The following is a 24,426-nucleotide window of genomic DNA, read 5'->3' as shown; positions in this document are numbered from 1 at the left end:
CTCAGGCAATTATGCTGAGGAAGTCTGGAGGCGGAAGGAGTTGTGAGTGTACGAGAGGCATAAAAACACCCCCAGAAAGATGAATTGGTCTGGGGGCTTAGAAGGCGAGACAAATCCTGGTGCTACTGATTCAGACAGACACTTAGAAAGAAGAACGGGCGTTGGGAGAAACCAAGGAGTTCAGGGTTGAAAAGAGTTTGAGCTCAGTGTTCTATTGATAGAACCTGAAGACGTGAAGAGGGCTGAACCCCTAAGAGGCGGCAGAGGAGGAGACCAAGGCGGAGAAACACAGGGGCCTGCACCTCACTGTTCACGGCAGGGAACAGGCTCTGATGGTGTCACAGAAGCGAACGGTGGGGAGGACAGCTCAGGACAGGGATGCGGTGAAGACAGGGACGGCAAGAAGTCCAGGCAGGTTGGGAAGATGTGTGACAATTAGCAGGTCACTGCGGATCTTAGCACATGAAGCTTCAGTTGAGTGAGGAGACCAGAAGCAGATTCCAGGGGAGTCAGAGCTGGAACAGGAGGCCAGGGAGAAGTTAGTGAGGACAGACCATTCCTTACAAGAAGGAAGGGGGAGGAGCTATTAGAAGTGGATACTGGACTGAAGGAGGTGTGGCTTTTTTCTTGGAAGAAACTTGAAAACATGCATGAGTAGGTACATGTACCCACGTGACCTGAAGTCAAGTGTACACTGACTCCAGGGACAGACAGAACACACTTCCACAGTTCTCTGCTTTCCCCAGGCCAGTACCGGCCACGTAAAACCAGAAAAATAATGGCAGCTGATTATCTAAGAGCTTCCCAGGTGGTGCTAGTGGTAAAGAACCTGCCTGCCAGTGCAGGTAAGAGATGCAGGTTTGATCGCTGGGTCAGGAAGATCCCTGGAAGAGGGTACAGCAATGCACTCCAATCTTCTTGCCTGGAGAATCCCATGGACAGAGGAGCCTGGCGGGCTGTGGTACACAGGGTCGCAAAGAGTTGGACACGGTCGAAGCAACTTAGCACACGTGCAAAGCAAAGACGGACACACCCAGTAGAATAAGTGACTTCGGAAAGCTTTGTTTAGCTACGTGAAGGTGGTTGACAAGGTCAAAACCCAGTTCCAACCTGTGGTCAGAATCTCATGCGTCACAGAGTGGGACTATTTATTTTCAGAATACTCTTCCAGAAAGTGTAACTTGGTTCCCTGACTCCGAATAGGCATTTAAAGGATCCTTTCTCCTCCTCTTCCCTGGACTTCCCTGGTGGCTCAGATGGTAAAGTGACTGTCTACAATGTGAGAGACCTGGGTTCGATCCTGGGTAGGGAAGATTCCCTGGAGAAGGAAATGGCAACCGACTCCAGTACTCTTGCCTTGAAAATGCCATGGACGGAGGAGCTTGGGGCAGGCTACTATCCATGGGGTCGCAAAGAGTCGGGCACGACTGAGAGACTTCACTTTCTTTTCTCCTCCTCACTCCTCATAGCTGAAAGTCTTTTTAGCTGGTGGGGGGAACTGAGTCCCATCTGAAGGACCAATAATTTATGCAAAATGGAAAACAAGGTCTTCTTCCTAAATAGTCACATATTAAAGACAATGCATGAGAATGTGTTAAATACAAAGCTCGTTAGAGCATGGTTGGAAACAGGGGCAAATGTAAATGTTTGGCAGACAATTCAAACATTACATACAACTGGAGTATCTTATACACATGAACTACTTTCTTCTGTGACATTCTCTTTCTCTGACACTTCCTAGGGATTAACACAACACAACAAAAGACACACAGTGTGCCTATGAAGCTACTCAGCATAGGAATAGGGGCTTTTTAGTCTGATGATGTTTCTTGGAAAGTCTTAGCTTCTCAGAACTCTCTACTTGTCTTATGAAAGAAATGACACTTTCACACCCCATTCATTCACCAACTGGACCAATGAGACAGCTTAGGAAAATGGAATACTTACAACAACATGTTCCTTGCTGAACTTTTTCTGGGGGAAAAAAATTTTATAGCAGCGACTGTTGTTCAGTCGCGAAGTCATGTCCAACTCTGTAGCCCGCCAGGCTCCTCTGTCCATGGAATTCTCCAGGCAAGAATACTGGAGTGGGTTGCCACTTCCTTCTCCAGGGGATCTTCCCAACCCAGGGATCAATCCCGTGTCTCCTGCATTGGCAGGCGGATTCTTTACAACTGAGCCACCTGGGAAGCCCATAGCAGTAATTACTCAACTTTTAAATACAAGCAGTGGATCTGAAAGCAACTGTCATTAAGACTCCGTGAGTCCTTGTCCACAGTCTAAAGTCCGGCATCCCATGCTTGCGGATGAAAACCTTGGCGCTCAAAGACCACACTACTTGGTCACTAATGGGCTGCAGCTGTCCTTAGGCAGACTCAGGATCACTGCTTTTATGCTGACAATAATTCAGAAAACAGACACGATAGGTGAGCTTGATCTGAAACTGGACTCCCCTTCACTGTGAGTTTTCTTCTCTTAAAAAGCTGACTTGGGGATCGTGTCAGTGTTCCGAAGAAAGGAGTTTTGTAACCAAGCTTCCCTGAACTTTGTAACTTTGCCTTGACCGTGTGCCCTCTGCCCCGTATTTTACGTTTCTTCCCACACTCCCTCTCCCAGATAACACAATCATTACAGCCTTAAGAAATCTGATTTATAAAGAGGCTTTTATACAAAGAGTTCACAACCCTGTCACATACCCATCAGGGGTATTCTCAGCCAAACAGAAATTCAAGTTTCAGAATGACAATGTGGCCATCAATGAACGGCTCTTAGATGGATTACGCAAGGGTAGATGTGATTTACAGTCGAAATCCTGATTCTCTGATGCGTGTGTTTCTTTTTCGCCATTGTGTATGTGGACGGTAAGGACCGAAGGCAGGCCTGGGTCTGCCATGGCTTCCAACCTCCAGGCTTGGGGCACAGGAGTCAAGGCTGAGGGCACAGGAGGCCGCTGCTGGGAAACGAGAAGGGCCCGCAGCTCTGAAAAGAATACTTGTTTAAATTCCAGGGTGCTTCCCTGGACTCTAAAGAAAGATGATGCCATTGGGCAGAGAATAAAGCCCTTTTCTGAGCAAGGAGTATAATGCATGACAGATACACTGAAATAGGATATAACCTTCCTATTAATGTGATTCTGTGCAAATGGTAAACCCAAGAGTGCAAATTTGAAACAAGGGCTAGCCCAGAGAATATTACAGTGACTTTATTAACATTCTAATCATTGAGACTTTCAGTAGACACAGGAGAAAACAATTTCTTGGCCAAGAAGGTTTCATTTAAAAACAAATAACCTACATAAAACCGAAGGCAATTAGTTTCAAAATTACTAGAACACAGTAATAATTCAGTCATTATTTCAATTAACAAACGGGAAACGCAGGTATGCCTTGCTTACCGAGTACTCCTTAAAGGTTGTAATTAAAATGAATTAAATGTCAGATGCCTTAGGAGACCTTGTTAATTAGTGGAATCCTGAGTGAATCCTTTCGTAGAGCAATTATTTTGAAAAGTAAATAGTCATTTCCAGATGAACCTGTTTAATATCTAAATTTGACTATGACTATGTCAGGTTTACTTAAGAAAAACTTCCCTTTAGTGCCTTCCTAAGTTTTTTTTAGCTTAATTTATATCACCTAACTTTTTTATTGGATTACAGATATACTGTATCTTTTATATACAGTAGTGTGTGTATGTTATTTCCAAGTTCCTACTTTATCCCTCCCCATTTGCCTTCTCTAATATTAATATTCAACAGGAGAAAGCCCAAAGACAAAATAAAAATTCAGAGTAAAATCAATTATTTTTTAAAAATTTATTTGGTTGAAGTATAGTTGATTTCCAATGTTGTGCTAATTTCTGCTGTGCCGAAAAGTGACTCAGTTACACACGTGTGTACATACTCTTTGCCATTATGGTTTATCACAGGATACTGCATATAATCCCCTGTGCCACACAGCAGACCTTGTTGTTTATTCTATATGTAATAGTTTGCATCTGCTAATCCAAACTTGTAATCCACTCCTCCCCTTCTCTCCCCCTTGGCAAGCACAAGCCTGTTCGCTGTGAGTCTGCTTCTATTCTGTAGATAAGTTCCTTTGTGTCAGAGTTTAGATTCCACATATAATGGTGTATGTGGTATTTGCTTTTCTCTTTCTGACTTAGTATGATCATATCTAGGTGCATCTATGCCGCTACAAATGGCATTCTTTCTTTCTTTTTTAATGACTGAGTAGAACTCCATTATAATATGTACCACATCTTCTTTATCCATTCATCTGATGATTGACACTTATGTTGTTTCTGTGAGTTGGTCATTGTAGATTTTGCTGCTATGAACACTGGGGAGAATGCATCTTTTTCAATTATAGCTTGTCTGGATATATGCCCAGGAGTGGGACTGCTAGATCATACAATAACTATTTTTAATTTTTGAAGGAACCTCCATACTGTTCTCCATAGGGGGTGCACCAATTTACATTTCCACCTACAGTATAGGAGGGTCCCCTTTTACCACACCCTCTCCAGCATTTGCGATTGGTCGATTTTTAAATGATGGTCATTTTGACTGGTGACACCTCATTGTAGTTTTGATTTGCATTTCTCTAATAATTAATGATATTGAGCATATTTCCATATGCCTGTTGGCCATCTATGTCTTCTTTGGAGAAATGTCTGCTTAGTTTTTCAGCCCATTTTTAAATTGGGTTATTTGCTTTCTGCTGATGAGTTATGAGCTGTTTGTATATTTAGAAAATTGAGCCCCTCTCAGTTGCGTCATTTGCAGTATTGTCTCCAAGTCTGTAGGTTATCTTTTCATCTTATGGTTTCTCTAATTGTACAAAAGCCTGTAAGTTGGATTAGGTTCCACTTGTTTATTTTTGCTTTTATTTCTATTGTCTTGGGAGACCGACCTGAGAAAACATGGATACGATTTATGTCAGAGAATGTTTTGTCTATGTTCTCTTCTTTTAGTTTTATGGTGCCATGTTTTATATTTAAGTCCTGAAGTCATCTTGAGTTTATTTTTGTGTAAGGTGTAAGGATGTGTTCTAACTTCACTGATTTACACGTGGCTGTCAACTTTCTCAGCACAATTTGCTGAAGAGATTGTCTATTTCCCATTGTATGTTTTTGCCTCTTTTGTTGCAGACTGACAGTAGGTTTTGTGAATTTAATCTCCGGGCTCTCTATTCTGTTCCATTGATCCGTATGTCAGCTTTTGTGCCAGTACCATGCTGTTTTAATTACTGTAGCTTTGTACCGGGCTTCCCAGGTGGCTCAGGTAAAGAATTCGCCTGCCAATGCAAGAAACGTGGGTTTGATCTCTGGGTCGAGAAGATTGCCTGGAGAAGAAAATGGCAACCCACTTCAGTATTCTTTTCCTGGAAAATTCCATGGACAGAGGAGCCTGATGGGCTACAGTCCATGGAGTTGCAAAAGAGTTGGACACAATACAACTAAACAACAATAAGCTCTGCTGTATTGCCTTCAGCTATGTTCTTTTCCCTCAGGTGTGCTTTGGCAATTCTGGGCCTTCTGTGATTCCAATAGGATTATTTGTTCTAGTTTTGTGGAAAATGTCATGAATATTTCATAGGGATACTCATTACATGGGTAGATTGCTTTGGGTAGTATGGCCATTTTAGCAATATTAATTCTTTCAATCCAAGAGTATGGGAGTATCCTTCTGTTTCTTTGAATCATCTTCAGTGTCCTTTATTAATGTTTTATACTTATCAGCATATAGGTCTTTCACTTCCTTGGTCAGATTTACTGCTAAGTATTTTATTTTTTTGATGCAATTAAAAGGGATTTTTTTTTTCCCCCCACATTCCCTTTCTGATCATTAAGTGTAAAGAAACACAACAGATTTCTTAATATTCATCTTGTATACTGCTACCTGGCTGAATTCATGTATCAATCTAGTAGTTTTTGTGTGGAGTCTTTAGGGTTTTCTGTATATAGTATCATGTCATCTGCATATAATGATAATTTTACCTCTTCATTTCCAACTTGGGTATCTTTTCTTTTTCCTGTTCGATTGCTGTAGCTAGGACTTCCAATACTGTCTTGAATACAGTTTGCATCCTTGTCTTATTCCAGAATTTAGTGGGAAGGCTTTTAGCTTTTCACAGTTGAGTATTATATTGGGTGTGGGATTGTGATAAATAACTTTTATCATATTGTAAAGTATCTTCCCTCTATACTCACTTTGGTTTAAGAGTTTTTATCGTGAATGGATGCTGAATTTTATTAAATGCTTTTTGTGCATCTATTGAGTCATTGTGTGGTTTTTGTCTTTTGTTATGTGGTATACAACACTGATTAATTTGCATATATTGAACCATCCTTGTGACCCTGGGATGAATCCAATTTGGTTGTGGTGTTATGATCTTTTTTGTTTTGCTTGGCTGTGCTCGGTCTTCATTGCAGTGCAGGAGGGTTTCCTGAGCTGTGCTGCAAGGGCTTGTGATGTATGATCTTTTCTTGTGTTGTGGATTCAGGGTTTGCTAATATTTTGTTGAGAATTTTTGCATATATATTCATCAAAGATAATGGCATGTAATTTTCTTTTCTGGTACTGTCTTTGTCTGGCTTTGGTATCAGGGTGATGGTGGCTTCATAGAATGCCGTTAGGAGTGTGCTTTCCATTTCAGTCTTCTGGGAGAGTTTGAGAAGGATCAGCATAGGTTCTTCCCTGTATGTTTGGTAGAATTCACATGTGAAATCATCTGGTCCTGGATTTTTGTTTACAGGGAGATTTTAAATTACAGATGTCATTTCACTTCTAGTGACTGGTCTGTTCCAATTATGCATTTCTTTTTGATTCAGGGTTGGTGGGCTGCATGTTTCTAGAAACTTGTCCATTTCTTCTAGGTTGTTGAATTTATTGGCATATAATTTTTCACAGTATTCTCTTATGGTTTCTTAGAATTTCTTTGGTATTGGTTATTTCTCCTTTTTCATTTCTTATTTTGTATATCTGGGTCCTTGCTCTTTTCTTCTTGGCGAGCCTGGCCAGAGGTTTGTCAAGTTTATTTATTCTTGAATGAAGCAGCTGTTTGTTTTGTTGATCTTTTTTCTATTTATAAAAAAATCTTTTATTTCCTCTCTGATCTTTATTATTTCCTTGCTTCCTTCTGCTCACTTTAGGTTTTTTTTGCTCTTTTTATAATTATTTTACGTGGTGGATTACATTGTTTGAAATTTTTCTTATGTTTTAAGAAAGGCACATACCACTATTTTTATTCTAAGAACTGCTTTTGCTGTATCCCATAGATTTTGTTTGATTTTGCTTTTACCGTCATTTATCTCAAGGTATTTTTTGATTTCCTGTTTGATTTTGTTGTTGATTCACTGGTTTTTAGTAGCATGTTGATTACATGCTCCATGTAATCAATTTTCTTATTTTTCTGTAGTTGATTTCTAGTTTCATGCTGTTATGGTCTGAGAAAAGGCTTAGATATTACGATCAGAAATAATTTCTATACTCTTTAAGTTTACTGAGGCTTGTTTTGTGGCCTAGGATGTGGTCAATCCTAGAAAATGTTCCCTGTATACTATACTAAAAAAGAATGTGTATTGTCTTTTTGGAAATAACGTCCTGAAAATATCAATTAAGTCTAACTGTTGTATCCTTTAGGATCTATGCTGCCTTACTAATTTTCTGTCTAGAAGATCTATTGATTGAGTGGGTGTTAAAGTCTCCTGTAATTGTACTCCCATCAATTTCTCGCTTTATGTCTTTTGGTATTTGTCTATGTATTTGGATGCTCCTACATTGGGTGCAAATAGTTTGATAAGTGTAATATACTCTTCTTGTATTGACTGCTTTATCATTATATAGTGTCCTTCTTTAACTTTCTTTATGGACTTTGTTTTAAAATTTGGTCTGATATGAATAGTGTGATCCCCATTTTCATTTCCATTTGCATAAGATATCTTATTCCACCCCCCCATTTTCAATATATGTGTGTCCTTTGCCTTAAAGTGGGTCTCTTGTAAGGAACATATTGTAGGCTCCTGTTTCATATTTTTTATTCCAGTCTGTCACTCCCTTGTTGCCATCCACACTCATCTTTTTGTTGGGCTGTGATGGGTCTTGGTTGCTGCACACAGGCTTTCTCTAGCTGTGGTGTGTGGGCTACTCATTGCAGTGGTTTCTCTTGTTGCAGAGCACGGGCTCTAGGTGCATGGGTTTCAGCAGTTGCAGTGTTGGGCTCGGTAGTTGTGGCTCATGCGCTTAGTCGCTCTGTGGCATGTGTGATCCTCCTAGACCAGGCATCAAACCAGTGTTCCTTGCATTGAAAGGTGGACTCCCAACGACTGGACCACCAGAGAAGCCCTCCCTTGTCTTCTAATTGGAGCATTTAATCCAGTGACATTTAAAGTAATTATTGATAAATATGTATTTATTACCACTTAAAATCTTATTTTCCAGTTGATTTTTGTATTTTTTGTTTTTCTTTATGTAGTTTATGATTTCCTTTTGCATTATGCTTGTGTTCTCCTCTTTTTGGCTTTTGTAAATCTACCAAATGTTTTCACTTGTTGTTACCTTGTTTTCCAAGTAGTTTAACCCCTTCCTACATCTACTTGCTTTAGACTGGTAGTCATATACTCAAACACATTCTAAAAATATTTACATTTCTCTCCTCCCCCCACATTTTATGATTTTGATGTCCTCTTTAACATCTTCATGTATATGCTTTTGCTATTCACTGTGGCTGTCACAGCTTTCACAAAAACTTTCTGATCTTTAAAAAAAATCTGTCTACTGGCTTATTTAAGTGATTTACTTTTCCAATTGTGATTTTCTCTTTCCTATATATTCTTGCTTCTTTTCTATTTACAGAAGACCATTCATTATATCTTTTAGGTTAGATTTAGTATTGCTATATTCTTTTAGTTTTCGTTCCTCTGAGAAATTCTTTGTCTTCTATTCTAAATGATAATTTTACAGGGTAGAGTACCCTAGGTTGCAGATTTCCCCCATGTTGCTATTTCCTCTGGCCTGCAAATGTTTCTGTAGAGAAATCAGCTGATAAACTAATGGAGGTGGCCTTGTAATTACCTCTGTTTTTCTGTTACTGCTTATTTAGAATCCTCTTTTTAACTTTTGCCATTTCTATTATATCTTGGTGTAGATCTGTTTGGGTTCATTTTATTTGGGACCCTTTATGCCTCCTATATCTGGATATCTGTTCTGTCTTTAGGTTTGAGAAGTTTTCAGCCATAATTTCTCTGAATAAGATTTCAATCCCCCTTTCGGGATCCCAATTATATGTAGATTGGCATGCTTTATATTTTCCCATGGGTTTCTTACTTGGCTTTCATTTTTAATTTTTCATTTGGCTTTTTCTGAGTGGGTGATTTCTATTATTCTATCTTCCAGAATATTAATTCTTCATTATGCAATCTGCTATTCATTGCCTTTAGCTCAGGTTTCATCTCAGCAAATGAGTTTTCTAATCTTTCTTGGCTCTTCTTTATAGTTTCTAGTTCCTTTTTACCATAATCTGAATTCCAGTTGATAACTCTTCTTAATTTCTTCAGTATATTCACTATCTTCTTTTAACTTGGTGTCTATTAGACTGAAGAGTTTGTTTCATTGTTGGTTCTTTCAGGGGGATTCTACTGATCTTTTAATTGGGAATGTTTCCTCTGTTTCTTCATTTTTATTTATACTTCTCTTACTCTATGAATTTAGGAGAAATAATTATCTACCATGGGCCTGGAGGGCTATTTTTATGTGGGAATATCCTCGTGTAATCTGTGTAGGGTTAATATTTTTGGTGCAAGGGCTGTTTTAGTATGCATGCCTGTTTCCTCTTTGCTCAGTGTTTGTTGGCTGTAGAGTAGAATTGATTCTTACAGCTCAACTCTTGAAAAATCACTTCTCTCAGCTTTTAAACAATATATTTTAGGATTTTCCCCTTAATTTAGGTAGTTGTGTGAGGGCCTTCATTCTGTAGGGTGGCCACATCCTGCTGTGACATCTGGTAGCACCATGACCTAGCCCTACCCACGCCTAATGAAATCAGCCAAGGCAACTTCTCAGCTTTAATATTTCTAGAGAGGTTTTTCTAGGAATTTGAGTTTCTTGATGTGCATTTGCAGCCTTGGAACCATATGTGGCGTTTTTATAGATACTCTCTAGTTCTACAAAGTCCCCAGATCCCCCATGAAAGGATTACATATTATTGGGGTCCATAGGTTGCTGAGCATTTCTGTAGTTCTTGGTTTATGACAATTACAATTTTGGCTCCACAGCTAGATAACTGTAACATATAGCTTATCAAGTAGACATTTTAAAACTCGGATGAAAAGAAGATTTTGTTACTTTTAAACCTAGTTAGGTTCCTGGGATATCTTAAAAAAACTAGGAGAAAGAAACTCACAGGCACTTTGGGAAGGCAGGGATGACTGTCCCCTGTCTGAGTGCCAGGACTCTCTGCTGGCCTGGCTGTGGAGGTACATGTCCTTGTCCCCATCAGTTTCCATGACTCTCTGGGGTGCCTTTATACCTTAGGTAAGGAAGAACAGGGGAAAATAACCTCCAAAAAAAGAATCCATCTCCTATCAAGGTATTGCTACTATTTCCTGATTACTTACCATGTGCCAGGGAATACTGCCAAGTACTTTGCACAATACAGTAATGCAACGAAGATGTCATTATTAAGTCTTGCAGGGACTGACTCAGGAAGTGAAATATTTTGCCCAAGGTATGAAACACTAAGGGGCAGGGGGAGGATGAAAAGCCACGTGTGCTCTCAGATGCGACGCTTTGTGCCTCTATCTATCACACAGTGTGGCAGACCACTCTGCTGCTGGTGAAACTCCACTGAGAGGGGAAATGAAGACTCAGGGTCCTTGGTGTCTCCTCCCACCTTCTCAACAGGTGCTCAGCCTGTCTGAAGCAGATTCAGATGCTCCAAATCACCTCTGTGTAGCCAGTCTTTTCAAGCAACCACTGAACTCAGTCCGGTGTGGAATCTGGATTAAATTCATCCTGTCTGTCTTATTTTCCTCAAGCATCAGTAACACAGTGTGCTCCATTACAGGAACTTTATTTACAATGAACTTAAATCTTGTAACAGTGGATGTATGCTACCAATCCATCTTATGACTCAATCCCCACATCCTGCTTCTCTTATGTCAAGGGGGCCATCCCAATGGTTAACAGATTCTCCGTCCATACTGCAGTAAAACTTGCTTTAAACAAGTGGTTTATAACCTAGAGCTCCTTTTAGGATTTTCCTTTCATGAATCTTAGGAATCACTGTAATGTTAACATCCAACCAAGAGTGAATGCATTTTTTCTTTTTCCCCTATTACTAAAGACAGGAAGAGGATGTTAATTAACCCCTGGGTTCTGGGGTCCTCAGGTTTGATACTATTGCACAGGTAGCTATAGACAAGTTGTGATCTTGTAGTTTTGATACTGATTTGTGATTCATTACATAAACCAGAATAGTCTGAGAGTCAAACATTCTATTTCTAGAATTTCAAGCAGTGTCAAGCTTTCTCATTATTGCTCTCCAAAATGGCATCTTCCAAAGAGGTTTAAAAAAAGACAGCTCTTAAAGACTGTCACTTATAGAGTGTATCTGGGTAAATATTTTAGACAGTGTCAGCCAACAGTCAGAAAATTAAAATAATGGAATGAGGGCCACAATGTTACGAAATAGGAGGATATGTTTAGAACATAGGAACCAATTAAGGATAACCCACTTAAGTGGAACTGTCAGGTCATTCTGATTTGAGGGCACTTGGCACAATTTTAAACAATGAAAATGTCACCCCCTCAGTGAGCTGGGCAGGCCCCCAGCTTGGGCTTGTCTGCAGCAATTTTAAAGGACAGAAGTGGCCGTATCTCTTCTGTGCCTGGAACCAGGAGCTCCAGGATGTTCCAGTTAGGAACATCAGTTCCAGTTGGCTCCTCGGATGTTCCAGTTAGGGAGGGGAAAAGACTCTTATTCTCGGGAAAGATAAGCTGCAGGGTTTTGTGCTTAAAGAAGAAAACCTTTGTATTCAACAATCATTATAAAGATTACAGGGGTCTCTAACCCACAGGCCACGGACCACATAAAGGGACAAACCTCTGTATTTGACGATCATTACAAAGATAGAGGCTAGAGCAGGAATCAGGCTGTACAGTAGGGGAGCGGTGGGTGAAACAGAAACCACCCCCTGAGCAGCCCTGGTCTGTGGGAAAACTGTTCTCCATGAAATCCAGTCCCTGGTATCAAAAAGGTTGGGAACTGCTGGACTAGAGCAAAATTCTAAGTAGCCACATCAAGTACAAAGTATATTAACAGGGCTAAACTGATTACCCGCACCTGCTTCCCCCCACCGCCTCCCGCCACTGAGGATTTTCTGTTTGGCCCCACAGCCTAGTTTTCCATTCCAGAATATGGGCAGGAAAATGGTCAAGCATTAACTTGGATGATGATGGAACTGCAGCTCACTGTTGGAAACACAGCAAGTATTACTGTTGAAGGAGAAAATTTTTTTCAGAATTTTTTACAGAAACAAAGACCATCAAAAATGTGGAGAAATAGCACAGATATTTGCTATAACTCAGGGGGCTTCCCTGGGGGCTCAGTTGGTAAAAAGTCTACCTGCAATGCAAGAGACTTGGGTTGGGAAAATCCCCTGGAGAAGGAAATGGCAACCCACTCCAGTATTTTTGCCTGGAGAATTTCATGGACAGAGAAGCCTGGTGGGCTATAGTCCATGGGGTCGTTAAGAGTTGGACATAGTGACTAAACAAAGGACCCTGAAGCAGGTGGTGAAGAACAGAAGAAAATATAGGCTCACACACCCTGCAGTGAGCCACTGTCCCTGTAGATCCTAATAAGACCAGGCCATGGGCTGTTGCCAAGAAGAATTCATTCACCAATTACCAGCTTTGTTTCTTTTCATAAGAAAGATATTCTTTGACTCTGTTCTGTTACTCCAGTATCTTCTGTTACTGAAGACCTGATGGGATTTGTCACTTTCCCAGATCGCCTTACTTGAAAATGGCCTCACAGGGAAGCTTATTACCGTCTTCAATTATTGGAAGGATAGCTGTGAGACACATGGCCCATCTCTCTCCTTGGACCCACCCCACTGCCACTATCCAAAGGAGTTTTATTTAATTCTGTGGGAGCACTTGAATTTATGCCCCAATAAAGATCTCTTTTGAAAACTACAAGTCGAAGCCACATCTAACAGTCACGACATTCTCTGGATCCCATGCACATCCTAAAACTGGAAAACTTGTTTCATGGCCACAGAACCAATAAAATATATGACTTCATTCGAAATGCCTGATTCTTAAAAAAGGAAAATAAAGTAATTTCAGGTGTTTATAAAAAGTCTTTAGGATTGGAGCGTTCTATAAACACTGAATATGCTCTAAGAAGGTTCTCTTGTGTCGTAAGAAATTACAGCTTGGACTGGAGTACCAAACCTTTCATTCTGCTGTGAGATTTGCTTTCAGTTTCAAATTTAACTCTTAACATTTTTCTTTTAGGACCAAGGTCAAGATAGGGCCTCTTAATATTTATGCTCTTACTCATCTTCCATTAGCCACAGTGAAAACAAGCATCGCCAGTTTCCTACCTCAAGACTTGGTTACATAAATAACTGGGTGTGACCATATTGGATGAGTCAACCAGTCAGTCAACAAACAGGACTCCCCATTATGTGCCAGGTGGGAGCAGAGTTCTACAGGAAAAGTTCATGTGGTCACGTTCCCGTTGAAGAGAAGGACTCTAAGCTTCAAGCAACAGCAAATGTACAGCTGGGCCGAGCCAGTCCTGTAACTGCCCAAAATACTTGCTAAGAGTACAGTACCTCTTACTTACCTCCCCTTACCTCTGATCTGTTTTTTGAGGAACACCATCTGACATGAATAAAAGAACCAAGGACTCTTGACTCCACCAAGAATTCCCCCAAATATTCTACACCCCCTTCTGGGTACAGGGACTTCTGGGCTTGTGCCTTAGTGCGTGCGTGCTAGTCATATCTGACTCTTTGAGACCCTATGGACTGTAGCCTGCCAGGGTCCTCTGTCCATAGAATTTTCCACGCAAGAATACTGGAATGGGTTGCCATTTTCTCCTCCAGGGGACCTTCTTGACCCAGGGATCGAACTCAAGTCTACTGTGTTTTCTGCATTGGCAGGCAGATAACTTATTGCTGAGTGACCCTGGAAGATTGTAAAGAGGAAGGGAACATGCAGACCTGCAATTTCTGGGGAGTTTTTATGTCCTGAGCAAACAGCTGGAGGTGGGTCTTCTCTCAGGAAAGCTTTGCTGCAGTGAGGGGTCTGCCTCGACAGCTCCGGCACAAAGTCCTACCTGGTGTCCAGGGCCTTTCGGCCACCACTGCCCTTCACCCTCCCTTTTCAGCCCTACTTCACCTGCCCAGCAGAACTGCGTTTTTCTCATCCTCCCCTGCCTCTGCTCAGGTCATTCTGTCTGGAATATCCTTCCTTCTCATCTCTCTGCTCTTCCCATTCACCTGCACACCCTCAGGTTTCCCATTCACGTGTACACCCTCAGCTCATCTGAAATGCCATGATCTCCATGAAAGCTTCTCCTGCCCAACCAGAAATTTTTCTTCTCTGAACTCTCCCACATTTTAACCTCCATAGTTGTCCTCTCTTTTCACCTGTTACCTTCCCTGCTGCTGCTACTGCTGCTAAGTTGCTTCAGTCGTGTCCGACTCTGTTCGACCCCATAGACAGCAGCCCACCAGGCCTCCCCGTCCCTGGGATTCTCCAGGCAAGAACACTGGAGTGGGTTGCCATTTCCTTCTCCAATGCATGAAAGTGAAAGTGAAGTTGCTCAGTCGTGTCTGACTCTTAGTGACCCCATGGACTGCAGCCTTCCAGGCTCCTCCGTCCATGGGATTTTCCAGGCAAAAGTACTAGAGTGGGGTGCCATTGTCTTCTGCTGCTGCTAAGTTGCTTCAGTCGTGTCCGACTCTGTGCGACCTCATAGATGGCAGCCCACCAGGCTCCCCATCCCTGGGATTCTCCAGGCAAGAACACTGGAGTGGGTTGCCATTTCCTTCTCCAATGCATGAAAGTGAAAAGTGAAAGTGAAGTCACTCAGTCATGCCCAACTCTTAGCGACCCCATGGACTGCAGCCTACCAGGCTCCTCCGTCCATGGGATTTTCCAGGCAAGAGTACCGCAGTGGGTTGCCATTGCCTTCTCCAAAAGGGAAAGCTACTGGAGTCCAAAATCATCATTTCTGGGGTTACTGATGGTGATTCTAGCATGTGTAGTATGTGGCCCAATAACTCCATGGTTTGAAGCAAAGCTTTACACAGCCTGGTGATTACAGAGGGGTGCCCTGAGGCCACATGGTGGGAGCAGAGTGGATAGGACTATGGGGAGAACCCCAGCCCTCCAATCTGTCCTTCAGTCAGATGGGTTTTGACTGTAATTCTTCTATTTATTGTGATTCATATAAGTTTTCCTTTAAAAAAGAAGGATTCTACTAGAGATAGAAAAAAAGGAAACCACTGCCATAGATACTATCAAATAAATGAACAGAATTATATCCAATGCCTTGAGTACTTTTTCCCTTCAGATATAATGAAATCCATGATAAAAAAAGTCAGGCAAGGTTCAGAGTGCCTGTCAATCAAAAACATGGTCAAAACAGAGGCCCTTTCTCCTCTCCTATATGATCCTTTTCCATTATAATTTGACAGATGCCTTCTCAAGCTCTGAGTGAGCTGTGTTTGAGGTGGTGAACAAAACCACGTTGGGCCTGGTTCTGCTCTGAGCATCACACCTGTGATGCTCTGATCTCAACGCATGTGGGTGAGCGCACTTATGATGCTCTGATCTCAATGTGGGTGTGTGAGCACACCCATGACACTGTGATCTCAATGAGTGTGCGTGAGCACATCCATAACGGTCTGATCTCAATGCATGTGGGTGAGTACACCCATGATGCTCTGATCTCAATGAGTGTGGGTGAAGACACTCAAGATGCTCTGATTTCAATGCATGTGCGTGAGCACACCCATGATGCTCTAAGTGCGTGTGCACATCTATGATGCTCGGATCTCAATGCATGTATGTGAGCACACCCATGACACTCTGATCTCAATGTGTGTGAGTGAGCACACCCATGATGCTTTGATCTCAATGTGTGTGCATGAGCACACCCATGATGCTCTGATCTCAATGAGTGTGGGTGAGACACTCAAGACGCTCTGATTTCAATGCGTGTGCATGAGCACACCCATGATGCTCTGATCTCAATGAGTGTGGGTGAGACACTCAAGACACTCTGATTTCAATGCGTGTGCACAAGCACACCCATGATGCTAGGATCTCAATGTGTGTGTGTGTGAACACATCCATGACACTCTGGTCTCAATGTAACTTCGAAGAGAGAATTACAAATCATGCTGACAGACATCTCTTGATCCTTCTCCCCCACCAAATAAATCTATTCCTTCAGTCTAAGTGGTGCTAATATCACTCTGCTGCTCAGGCTGCACATCTCAGAGTGTCTCCTGATTTCTCTCCTTCACTACTCACACCCAATTTATCAGTAATACTGCTAGTTGCATCTCTGAAATGTTCCCAAGCAGCTCATTTCTCCCTGCCATCTGCTGCTACCGACGGCTGGAGCTCAGGGCGTCATCATTCCATACCTGTTACCAAGTTCATACCTTTTCTTTACTCAGCCTTCTGCCCTCTCCTCCCTATTATCTGTACTCCAGGCAGCATGTTTAAACCTCTCTTAATAAAACTCTCTTGAGTTTCTTGGGAAGATTCCCCTGGAGGAGGAAGTGGCAAGCCACTCCAGTATTCTTGCCTGGGAAATCCCATGGCCAGAGGAGCCTGGTGGGCTATACAGTCCATGGAGTCGCAAAGAGTCAGACATGACTGAGCAACACACACACACACACACACACACACACACATCTCATCAAACATAAAGTTAAACTCTAACTCCCAACTGGTAAAAAAAAAAAAAAAAAAAATCCACCAAGTATTTCTATTTCTCTCCAAATTCAGCAAATTGCTCATTCTGATCACCTTGCATTGGGGAGTTTTCCTTTCTTTAAGAAAGAAAGTAAATTAGCAGAAGACTGAGCAGAGAGACAGAACTGGCCCATCACCCCCAAAACAGAAAGGACTCACGGCTTCGGATTTGGGAGGCACTGGAGGCGGAGGTAGGGCGATCTCTGCAGATTTCACTGCTGCACCCAGCGCTCCGGGCACAGGAAGGGGAGAGGTTGCACACTTGGACCGGACAGAACCTCGAAACTGGTCGCATCTGCTCTTCTCGCTCAGGGAGCGAGTGAGAGGCTGATGGCTGGGCTTGCCTTCCTCCAGCCACAGCTCTTCATAAGGAAGTTCTGACTTCCCTGCCATGCCTGCAGATTCTTCACCAGCTTCTGGGAAAAGGTAGTCGCTCCCGCTGTCCCCCGAGTCCTGATAGGGTAGGATGTCGTGAGGAAAGGGGGCCCACTCTCCTCCCAGGTCCCTGCAGCCGTGGAGGTTCACCTCGCTGTTGCCATGGAGATTGTTGCCATACACACAGACCGAGAGCCGGTGGAAGGACTGGGTGAGCTCATCGCGAGCGTAGCTAAGGGAATTGGGCACGTGGTTGTGGCCGGCACACCGGCCTTTCTTGGGGCTCTTACAGTCCTCGTTCCAGTCGGTTTTCACGTCGCGGACTGCCCGTGAATACTCATCGATGTCGAACTGTTCTTGGCAGATACCCAGCCAGTGATGGACCAGGGTTTCAGGCCATCCCTCTCCCTTGACCAGGTGTTCCGGGAGGCTAAACTTGGGGACGGTCAAGTGCAAAGGGAAGTGCATGGGGAGGATCTTGTTGTTCCGCAGCACACAGCAGACCACCACTGTCTTGGTCTGGATGTTCACAAACTTGTAGCGGTGCCCCTCGCGGATGAAGTGGAGGTCATACGGGTTTCTGGGCGGTGGGCTGGGCACCGTCACGTTCACGGGGAGCCTGGTTTTCTCCACGATGTTGCGGATGGTATGCTCGCCCTCCTGCATCTGAAGCTCCAGGGGGCTCCGGGTGCTAAACCTGCCCTTGCACTGGAACGGGAGGCTGATGCTCTCGTTGGTCCGGTGATTCATGCAAATGAGGCAGGGCATCTTGCCTTTTCCCAGCTTGCTGATGGAGTTGAGTTTCCCAATCTTTTTGAAGATGGTGTTGAGTCGCGACTTCTCCTTGAAAGTCTTTGCATAAAGGATTTCTGCCTGGCCCATTAGAGTGAGTTCATCTCCCGTACACAGGGTGATGTTGTAAACTTCGGTGTCTTCATTGCATTCACCTGAAGCAACCTACAATAGGATAAATCAAATTTCAGGGCTGTTTTCTTCAGTTTATTCACACAGAGAAGTAGAAAACTTGATATTAAGACAGATGGGCATGCACAAAGGAAAATGCTGTTTTTAATACTAAATTTAGACACTCCATTTCTCCTATAATATTTATGTGGCTAACAATAACAGGATGATGTTAGTTTTTAGACTTTTAAAAACTTTTTAAAAACTTTTTTTCCTGAAGAACAAGGTACTTTGTATTCCTTAGTAAAATTTTGAGAAATACAGAAGATAAACATAAAAAAAAGTAACACCCACGAGCCTGATGACTATGGTCAATGGTTTGATAAACATGCTTCTAGTTTCTTTTTCTATGTATTCTACCATGTAGATAATTATATTGAGACCTTAATTTTATCACTGTATTTTTTTCAATTATACAAATACTTCCATGAATACTAATAGGTAGAAAAAGTAGAAAATATCTTTTAAACTATTAAAATTCTACTAATTTTTTACCTTTAAAGTTTTGCTAATTTTATTAAATTTTCTAAAGTTGGGACAAAGGATTTAAGAAATGTCTCATTTCTCCTATTCTTTTATTATACAAACTACTCACATTCACTAGAATTATTAGAAAATACAGATATAAAAATGAGCAAATTCTATACAACCTGACCAATCACTAAAGATAACTTGTTAACAATTTTATAAAAACAGAAAGAAAAGACAAGATGGCAGAGTAGAAGGACGTGAGTACAACTTCTTATGAAACACCAAAGTCACACCTAACCGAGAATGGTGGTGGTGGTGGTGTAGTTGCTAAGTCATGTCTGACCCTTGCAACCCCGTGGACTGTAGCCCGCCAGGCTCCTCTGTCCATGGGATTTTCCAGGCAAGAATACTGGAGTGGGTTGCCATTGCCTTCTCCAGGGGATCTTCCTGACCCAGGAATTGCACCGGTGTCTCCTGCACTGCAGGCAGAGTCTTTTACCACCTGAGCTACGAGGGACCATAGGCTAAAAAAAAACCCCCCAAACACTGGTTCATATATACAATGGAATACTAATCAGCCATGAAAAGGAATGAAATAATGCCATTTACAGCAACATGGATAGACTCGGAAGTTATCCTACTAAATGAATGAAGTCAGACACAGACAATTTGTCATATGATACTGCTTATATGTGCAATCTAAAAACACACGTGCCACAAATGAACTTACTTATAACACAGAAACAGACTTAAAGAACGAACTCATGGTTACCAGGAGGGAAGGGCCAGGGGTGAGGGGTCGGGCAACTGGGAGGTTCAGACGGACATGTGTACACTGCTATACTGAAAATGGACAACCAACAAGGACCTGCTATACAGCACAGGGAACTCAGCTCAACATTCTGCAATAACCTGAGTGCGAAAAAAGAATAGATAGCATGTATATGTACAACCTAATCACTTTGCTGTACACTTAAAAGTAACACAAAATTGTTAATCAACTCTATTTTAATATAAAAATTAAAAATTCTTGAGTGATGTTTTAAGCAAAACTAATTTTACTATGCTTATTGCACCAAACTCAAAAATTTAAATTCCTGTTCTAAAAAAAGAAACAAGTGTATTAGTCTATCTCAGGGATATATATTTATATACAATTTTACTGCTCTGCTTCTCACTGTAATTTGTCCATTTTCCTGTATATATACTCCATTAATATCAATACTGACCTAACACATTCCATTATATCTGGATATGCCTTAATTTATTTGACCAATTCCCTACTGTTAGGCAGATGGGATTTCCCAATTTTTAACAATTATAAATAGTACTGCAATAAAGATTTTACACTTATTTCCTTAGGATAAAGTCGCAGAAACAGAATGCATGAACAAAGCTGTGTATATATATTTGAAAGGTCTAATATGTGTTGCTCACTGCATTGGGTTGGCCAAAAAGTTTGTTCAGGTTTTTCTGTAAGATGTAATGAAAAACCCGAATAAACTTTTTGGCCAGCCCAATACTTCTGGTGTATTACGCGTGTGTGTGCTAAATCAGGAGTGTTACACACATTCATATTTCTGATTTATGAGGTTGTTTCCCCATACCCATGCTGACTAAGTTTAATGCTTAGCAGTATTAAAGGTAATGCATGCAACCTGCATTTATTTACGCTTGTGAAAGTTTTCTGATATTTATCAGGATTTAGTTTTTCTTTTGTGAGCTGCCTCCTTGTGTCCCTCACCCATTTCTTCTATTGTGACGGTTGTCTTTTCTTCTTAAGATTTATGTGTCTATTCATGGGTGCACTGGGTCTTGGCTGCTGTGCCCGGGCTTTCTCTAGTTGCAGTGAGCAGGGGCTACTCTTCATTGCGGTGGCTTCTCTTGCTGCTGGAGCATGGGCTCCAGCAATTGAGGCATTTGGGCTTAGCAGTTGTGGTGGACTGGGCTCAGCTGCTCCAAGGCACACGGCTCTTCCAGGACCAGGGATGACCCTGTGTCCCCTACACTGGCAGATGGACTCTTAACCCCTGGACCACCATGGAAGCCCTGTGATGGTCATCTTACTGACTGCTTTTTATGCAAGGTGAATGTCATTTATGCTATATATTTCCTAATATGTTGCCTGAATTTCAATTCTATGGTTTTAGTTTTTTTTTTTTTTTTTTTTTAATGTAGCAAACATTTTAAAAGATTTCCTTTGAGAGTTCATTCTTGGGTATTAGGCTCCGTCTTTGGTGTTATGCTCCTTCATATCTGGTGTTATGCACCAGATACAGATCAGTGGTTCCAGTCAAGGTGTGGTTTTCTCCCCTCCCCAACTCCCTGGGTGTCCTAAGACATTCCAGACTGCCATGACTGTGAGGGTGCTGTTTACATCTAGTGGGCAGAGACGAAGAATGGTGCTGAAAATGCTTACAAGGCACAGGACAGCCCCCACAGCAAAGATTCATCCAGTCCAATTTTCACGATTGCTGAGGATAAGAAATGCTGATATCATTAACTAATATTTTCTTCTGCTATTTTGATGGTTTCATTTATTAAATATTTATCTTATTTACATAAAATTTCCTTGGATTATTTAAGATAGGGCTTTAAATTTTTAAATAGCTAACTTAGTATCCAGTACATTTCCAAATAACCATCACTTTCATCTCAGTTTTGAAGTGCCACATTTATCATATATTAAACTTATAAAACACATACATTCAAATGCATACATATATTTTTTCCTAATGACCTTTCTGCCTATTTTCACATCATAACAATGTTGTTTTAATTTCTATATCCTTATCATACATTTTAAGATCTGATAAACAACAGCCCTCACTTGTGGTTATTCCAAAAACTCAAAGTTTTTGGATAGAAAGAGAAAAGAGAATCAAAATCAAAAGTCAAGTAACAGACTTTATTTTCCAGAACAGACTAAGTTTAATGTATAAGGTATACCACCATCTTGTTTAAGAAAGAAGGAAAAGTTACTATACATGTATTTCTGCCTTTTTTTTTTTTTAAAGGAACATAAGAAAAATAAACCAGAAAACAAGGAAATTGGTTACTTCCAGGAGGGAGGGGAGTGAGGAACCTGGGGAAGGGACATGAGGGCAAGTGACACCGCTGTGAGTAAACCATGCTATAGAGTTTCGCCTGTTAGAAAGTGGGCTAATGGTCTACATATTAAAAAGAATAATAATAAAATTAACAAGAAATTACACAAAAACTGAATGCAAATGGAAACAGATGAACCCAACTGTATTTCAAATGAATAAACTAAAAAATAGCCCCAGAGACAGAGAAATAATCAAAGTGACTGTGGAACACTGACTATAGTTCAGTTCAGTTCAGTCGCTCAGTCGTGTCAGACTCTTTGTGACCCCATGAATCGCAGCATGCCAGGCCTCCCTGTCCATCACCAACTCCCAGAGTTTACTCAAACTCATGTCCATCGAGTCGGTGATGCCATCCAGCCAGCTCATCCTCTGTCGTTCCCTTCTCCTCCTGCCCCCAAACCCACCCAGCATCAGGGTCTTTTCCAATGAGTCAACTCTTCGAATCAGGTGGCCAAAGTTGGAGTTTCAGCTATAGCATCAGTCCTTCCAATGAATACCCAGGACTGATATCCTTTAGAATGGACTGGTTGGATCTCCTTGCAGTCCAAGGGACTCAAGAGTCTTCTCCAACACCACAGTTCAAAAGCATCAATTCTTCGGCACTCAGCTTTCTTCACAGTCCAACTCTCACATCCATACATGACTACTGGAAAAACCATAGCCTTGACTAGACAGACCTTTGTTGGCAAAGTAATGTCTCTGCTTTTTAATATGCTATCTAGGTTGGTCATAACTTTCCTTCCAAGGAGTAAGCATCTTTTAATTTCATGGCTGCAATCACCATCTGCAGTGATTTTGGAGCCCCCAAAAATAGTCAGCCACTGTTTCCACTGTTTCCCCATCTATTTCCCATGAAGTGATGGGACCAGATGCCATGATCTTAAGTTTTCTGAATGTTGAGCTTTAAGCCAACTTCTGCACTCTCCTCTTTCACTTTCATCAAGAGGCTCTTTAGTTCTTCCTCACTTTCTGCCATAAGAGTGGTGTCATCTGCATATCTGAGGTTACTGATATTTCTCCCGGCAATCTTGATTCCAGCTTCTGCTTCTACCAGCCCAGCGTTTCTCATGATGTACTCTGCATATAAGTTAAATAAACAGGGTGACAATATACAGCCTTGACGTACTCCTTTTCCTACTTGGAATCAGTCTGTTGTTCCATGTCTAGTTCTAACTGTTGCTTCCTGACCTGCATATAGGTTTCTCAAGAGGCAGGTCAAGTGGTCTGGTATGCCCATCTCTTTCAGAATTTTCCAGTTTATTGTGATCCACACAGTCAAAGGCTTTGGCATAATCAATAAGGCAGAAATAGATGTTTTTCTGGAAATCTCTTGCTTTTTTGATGATCCAGAGGATGTTGGCAATTTGATGTCTGGTTCCTCTGCCTTTTCTAAAAACAGCTTGAACATCTGGAAGTTCACGGTTCACGTATTGCTAAAGCCTGGCTTGGAGAATTTTGAGCATTACTTTACTAGTGTGTGAGATGAGTGCAATTGTGCGGCAGTTTGAGCATTCTTTGGCATTGCCTTTCTTTGGGATTGGAATGCAAACTGACCTTTTCCAGTCCTGTGGCCACTGCTGAGTTTTCCCAATTTGCTGGCATATTGAGTGCAGCACTTTCAAAGCATCATCTTTTAGGATTTGAAATAGCTCAACTGGGACTCCATCACCTCCACTAGCTTTGTTGATGCTTTCTAAGGCCCACCTGACTTAACATTCCAGTATGTCTGGCTCTAGGTGAGTGCTCACACCATCGTGATTATCTTGGTCGTGAAGATCTTTTTTGTACAGTTCTTCTGTGTATTCTTGCCACCTCTTCAATATCTTCTGCTTCTGTTAGGTCCATACCACTTCTGTCCTTTATCGAACCCATCTTTGCATGAAATTTTCCCTTGGTATCTCTAAATTTTCTTGAAGAGATTTCTAGTCTTTCCCATTCTGTTGTTTTTCTCTATTTGCACTGATCACTGAGGAAGGCTTTCTTATCTCTCCTTGCTATTCTTTGGAACTCTGCATTCAGATGCTTATATCTTTCCTTTTCTCCTTTGCTTTTCGCTTCTCTTCTTTTCACAGCTATTTGTAAGGCCTCTCTAGAGCCATTTTGCTTTTTTGCATTTCTTTTTCTTGGGGATGGTCTTGATCCCTGTCTTCTGTACAATGTCACAAACCTCCGTCCATAGTTCATCAGGCACTCTGTCTATCAGATCTAGTCCCTTAAATCTATTTCTTACTTCCACTGTAGAATCATAAGGGATTTGATTTAGGTCATACCTGAATGGTCTAGTGGTTTTCCCTACTTTCTTCAATTTAAGTCTGAATTTGGCAATAAGGAGTTCATGATCTGAGCCACAGTCAGCTCCTGGTCTTGTTTTTGCTGACTGTATAGAGCTTCTCTATCTTTGGCTGCAGAGAATATAATCAATCTGATTTCAGTGTTGACCATCTGGTGTCCATGTGTAGAGTCGTCTTGTTGGAAGAGGGTGTTGGAAAAACAAAAGAC

General features: G+C 41.6%; 1 protein-coding gene across 6 annotated transcripts in view; it reads right to left on the bottom strand.

Annotated features, from left to right (window-relative positions):
* The window catches only part of GAREM1 (GRB2 associated regulator of MAPK1 subtype 1), a 233,735-nt gene that overhangs the window by 11,858 nt on the left and 197,451 nt on the right, over positions 1–24,426 (bottom strand). For 4 of the 6 annotated variants that reach the window (XM_086372852.1, XM_086372853.1, XM_086372854.1 and 1 more), the window contains exon 4: positions 17,168–18,340. The exons of the other annotated variants lie outside the window; for them this stretch is intronic. In XM_086372852.1, coding sequence (XP_086228978.1) covers positions 17,168–18,340 — 1,173 coding nt within the window. The remainder of the gene's footprint in view (positions 1–17,167; positions 18,341–24,426) is intronic. 6 annotated transcript variants of the gene reach the window in all.

This window comes from Bos grunniens, chromosome 24 (genome assembly GCF_055505025.1).
Source record: "Bos grunniens cultivar Pamir isolate PY7600 chromosome 24, Bosgru_T2T1.0, whole genome shotgun sequence".
Classification (NCBI taxonomy): domain Eukaryota; kingdom Metazoa; phylum Chordata; class Mammalia; order Artiodactyla; family Bovidae; genus Bos; species Bos grunniens.
This window is presented reverse-complemented; position numbering and strand designations above follow the sequence as displayed.